This window comes from Penaeus japonicus, unplaced genomic scaffold, assembly GCF_977035675.1.
Source record: "Penaeus japonicus unplaced genomic scaffold, GWHDUDI00000001_assembly GWHDUDI00000040, whole genome shotgun sequence".
NCBI lineage: Eukaryota > Metazoa > Arthropoda > Malacostraca > Decapoda > Penaeidae > Penaeus > Penaeus japonicus.
In genome coordinates this window covers 3,655,239-3,660,238 of record NW_028234442.1, presented here as the reverse complement: position 1 = coordinate 3,660,238, position 5,000 = coordinate 3,655,239, and the positions used below count along the sequence as shown (strand labels likewise).

General features: G+C 37.1%; 1 protein-coding gene across 1 annotated transcript in view; it reads right to left on the bottom strand.

Moving 5' to 3' along the window:
- The window catches only part of Taf3 (TBP-associated factor 3), a 22,144-nt gene that overhangs the window by 1,379 nt on the left and 15,765 nt on the right, over nt 1-5,000 (bottom strand). The window contains exons 6-9 of the mRNA XM_043017292.2: nt 2,473-2,873; nt 1,421-1,680; nt 1,159-1,259; nt 1-763 (exon numbers count right to left, since the gene is read on the bottom strand). The exon at nt 1-763 is cut by the window's left edge and continues 1,379 nt beyond it. Of these exons, the coding sequence (XP_042873226.1) occupies nt 637-763; nt 1,159-1,259; nt 1,421-1,680; nt 2,473-2,873 (889 nt within the window). The 3' untranslated portion in view covers nt 1-636. The remainder of the gene's footprint in view (nt 764-1,158; nt 1,260-1,420; nt 1,681-2,472; nt 2,874-5,000) is intronic.

The following is a 5,000-nucleotide window of genomic DNA, read 5'->3' as shown; positions in this document are numbered from 1 at the left end:
ATTTATAAAAAAAGCAAATGCAACTTCTGCAGACTAAAAAATAAAACAAAAAACCTCTGTACTGTCACAAGTCTACTGTAATCCACGGCAAAAAATATGCATAATGGGGGGACGAACAAAGGTAGGAAAAATGTATATCACAACTTTTGGGCCAATCTTACTGAGCACGGCCGCATGCTTGTACTTTACGCGAGTCCATCAACGGATGTGAAAGGGAGATGTGGTTAAGAAGATCTAAGGAACATTTAAAAAATAAATACATTAAAAAAAAAAAAGATAGAAAAAAAAGGGTATAAATAAAATGACCACTGCATAACTGAATGGGGAAACCAAGTATAGGCAATAGAACATTCAAATATGCAAGCACTCACACACACATACACAAGAGTGCAGAATAAGTCTCTGTTTGTGGTCCCACATCCACCACATTGGCCTGCTTGGAGGTAGACGGAGGAGGCAGTCCGTGCTGTTACCCCAAACCCTAGTCAAGTGCAATCAGGGCCTCTGTGCCCAGATGACACTCATCAAAACATACAGGGGAAGAAGTGAACTTGTGTGCTCCTTTGAGTAGGAAAAGACAACAATAACAAGTATCTTAAATCGACGTGTGGCGGAAGACCGTCTGACACCATTCTCCTACTTCTTCTTCCGTCCGCGCTTCTTTTTGTCTGGGGGCGCTCCACGTTGCTTGTGTTGTGAGAGGCAGCGCGGGCAGTACCAATTGACGTCATCGTTGGGGGGAACCTGAATGCCTACACACACCCTGGATGGAGAAAATAGTCAATTTTTAAAATTAATGCTAGACAAAATTTAAAGCTACAATAAAGCTACATAATTAATCAAAAGATACTAAATTTGAACAAAAACTTTACAAATAAGGAAATACAAAATAAGGAAAATTTCTTCTGTATATTAACCCAATCACGATGGGGTGTCACACCCGCAAAAAGTGCCTGATGACGGGGCAACGCACCAGTGTGACATCCCCGAGGCGGTATTACTTAGGCCCGGAGTAGTGGGTTGCCAGTTCTCGCCGGGCCCGTCGGCATTGGGTTAATCAAAGAGGTTTAAAATGTAAGCAGACCTCATTTAAGACACTGCAATGAAAGTACAAGAGATTGATACATATACAGAGAGAAGAGAGACCACACCACTTACCAGTGATACCAATCATTGCAGGTGTCGCAACCGATCATGGGAGATCCATCGTCCTGTTTACCGCATGTCGGACAAATCCAAACTTCATTCCCTTGGTCATCCTGTAGATAAATGAAATATTAACTTTTCTGATCTGCAAACATACACACAAATGCAGATGTATGCACACACAACACAGAAATGCCCTTTTCCAAATGTAAAACAATTCAGAAACAGATCAAGAGCTACCAGGGGAGAGAAAGACAGAGAAAACTAAGCTCACCACAAAATGCCCGATTGGCCCAACAGTCTCGGTGAGGAGTCCTGTGCTCTGCTCTTGCTTCTTGCTGCTCTTGGGCGTGTCTATGGGGGGTGACATGATAGGGGGCGGCACGGCTGGCGGCTGGGGGTTGAGAGCCACATCCAGGCTGCTTGCGGGCACAGTGCTAGGCCCTGCAGCGCTGGGCATGGGCGGTCCTGCCGACTTGAGCTCCTTTACCTTCTTTTCTTTCTTCTCCTTCTTCTCTCGGATTTTTTTGCTTCCTGGAGTTGGGAGGCAAGCAAGGATTATTAGTCATTGCTAATATATATATATATATATATATATATATATATATATATATATATATAAATATATATATATATATATATTATATATATATATATATATATATATATATATATATATATATATATATATATATATATATATATATATATATATATATATATATATATATATATATATATAATATATACATATATATATGAGAGAAAAGTGAATGCCTCAGCAGTCTCCTCTTGTTAGTCAGTGTGTGTGTGTGTGTGTGTGGGGGAAGAGATAAGTAAACTTGCTTAACAAATTTACATAGACAAGGGTAATCCAGTTGGGTGTTAACATTTGAGAGGCTTTGGTAGTCGTATCATTCCCAAGACCATTTTATACAGCTGAATTATAAAAACTTTTTGTTTCACAAAAACTACACAAATACAAGGTAATTATTTAACCCATTCATGCCGGGGGCATTCCAGCCTTGCAAGTTGCAAAGCCGGGGCTCTCAAATGCATAGGCTTAAATCAATTAAATGATCGACGCCGTATGCTGGCACCCTGCGAACGGGCCCTTGAATGCGTGGTACCAATGGTGTACCACCCGTCGAGAGAGGGTTAAAGGCTAATGAATACAAGCACATAGGGATTTGGATATTGGACTGAACTCAATAGAATTAATGTTGTATGCAGAAGTTATTTGCCTTAGAAAGCATCTTTTCAAGCATCTCCTCTCTAAACATCTCCCAAGATCCCTCATGAAGAGGAGCAAAACCCTCATCCTACCTGGCGACTTTTTCTCCTCGGGCATCTTGGGTGTGGCTGCCGGCGTCTTGGGTGTGGGGGCCACCTTGGGCGTGGACGGCCCCTTGGCAGGCACTGGGGTCGGAGCCTTGATCTTGAGCGGTGGCACGTCCTTGGGCTCCTTGGTCTTGGGCTGGCTCTGTGTGGCCTCCTTGGCCTCCTTCTGCTTGGAGGCTGCGTTCTGCACCTCCTTGATCTTGAGAATAGGGACCACTGGAGGGGACTCCCCCTTCTTCTGCTGGCTCCGGGGGGGTCGCGTGATCAGGGCCGAGAACTTGGCAATCTCTGGCGAGCCTGGCTGGTCGTCCTGAGAGCCCCCTGAAGATGACGACGACTTGGAGGGCCCGGAGTCCTCCTCGTGCTTGCTTACAGACTTTATCACTCTGTTTTGGAGGAAGAGAGAGAAAGGGGGATGTTAGAGTGACTGTGGGTAAACATCTCTTTTACCTATGTGTATCTGTAGGTAAAAGTAACAGAAAAGGGAAAAACCTAGGATAACTGGACTTATTCTTCCTCAAGTATATAATATCTAATATGACAAAGTAAAAAAAAAAAATAATAATAAATAAAACCAAAAGGAAGTCCATATAAGGATTTTTCTTAATTCCCTTGTGATAACACCTACATAATACACAAATTCCTTCATAAAAAGGAAAACAAAGTAAAAACAAAACAAAAAGACAGTTATTAATTGTATTACACATCACTAATATCAAACATTCTCTCAGTTCTACTCGTACCAAAAAGGTGACAAATAAAATAAGATATATAATCATGAAACTTAAAAAAACAAAAAACAAAAACAAAATAAAAATAATACAAATAAATCAAAATCAATAAAGAAAATGGTTATTACATTAGATTACATGCAATGTCATATTTAGTAGGAAAAAGAAAAAAAAAATAAAGTAAAAAAAAAAAGACTCACAGAAAAAAATAAAATAAAATAAAAATAAAAGGGAACAAAAAAACACTGGAAAAAATAAAGTACATAAGAAAATAAAATACACAACAGCAAGCAAGTGGATCAAAAGGCATCCAAAATAAATGCGAAATGAAGATCAGTTTTGCATGGAAATACAGAGAACGGTGATGAAGAAGAGGAACGGGTGGGAAAGCAATAGAGAAAAAGATGTGGATGGTAATGAAAAGAATATAGAGAAAGAAGAAGAAGAAAAAGAAAAAGAAGAAACAGTAAAAGGAGAGGAAGAAGAAGAAAAAGAAGAAGAAGATGAAGGAGGAGATGCACAAGAAGGAGAAAAGCAAAAGAGTAAGAGAGAAAAAAATCAAGATAACAAACAAAACAAATAAATGAGGTAAACATAAAAGGACATATAAAAAAAAAAAAAAAAAAAAAAAAAAAAGAGAGTGATCACAGCATTACAATTAAAAACTGTAGATGTGATGATAAATTTCAAATCTAGTTTTATGAAACACTTTATGCACATAAATGCTCTTTTCAAATGTTGTTTACATGAAAATGAACGTGAACATGGATAAATATGTAAGTAAATAAATGAATATATATATATACATATATACACACATATTTGTAAGGGAGAGGGGGGAGCGGGAACTGATATATATATATTGATAAATTCTTCTTGAACAATTTTTACCCAAAAAAATAAAAAGACAATTTCCTCCATCCTCGAATATGATAAGAAAAAAGAAAAAAAGAAAAAGAAGAAACTCATAGAAAGGGAGAGAGAAGGCAAACAAAAACAGAACAAAAAATAACTGAATAAAAAATCATACAAACAAAATAATCAAACAATAAAAAATAAAACAATAGAAAAAACAAACAAACAAAAAACTCCATACAGTGCAATTATTTTCTCATACATTAAATACTTAAATACAATCATTACTACATACATATATACATTTTTTATTCTTTAAAGCATATCTTAGGCTATTTTTTGTCTATGGGGGAAAATTCTCTGTAAACTTATTAATTCATGTCATAAATTCTTTGGGAATTTCTCTTCTGTGACAATTAACAACTCTTCTGATTCTATGATATCTTCCGTATCAACTTCAACGAAGGAAGGTAGAACCTCTTCCCACATCCTTTCTTGATCACGTAACGTCTATTTTCCATGTCATAGGTGCAGCTGTTCTGCTCTTCTGGGTTGGTTTGCCTTTGGGGTTTGACACAGAATGGGTGGGGAAGAGGGGAGGGGGAGGGGGGGGCAGAATTACTCTAAATCAGTATGCAAATGATTACATCAAATGAATACTTAAGGTATTTTTTTGAAACAATAAACATAAGAATCTAATGATCAAAATATTAGATGGTTCTAAGTTAAAAGAAAGTAAAAGATAAAAAAAAGCGAAAAGAAAGAAAGATAGAAAGAAAGAAGCCATTGTTCCTGGCTTTTATTTCTTTGAATATTACAAAATCAATTGTCTTAAAAAAAAAACTTTTTTTTTTCTTTTTTTTTTTTTTACAAAGAATGGATAGACTACAGGACCTACTGTTTTCTACATGCATGCAAATATCTTTT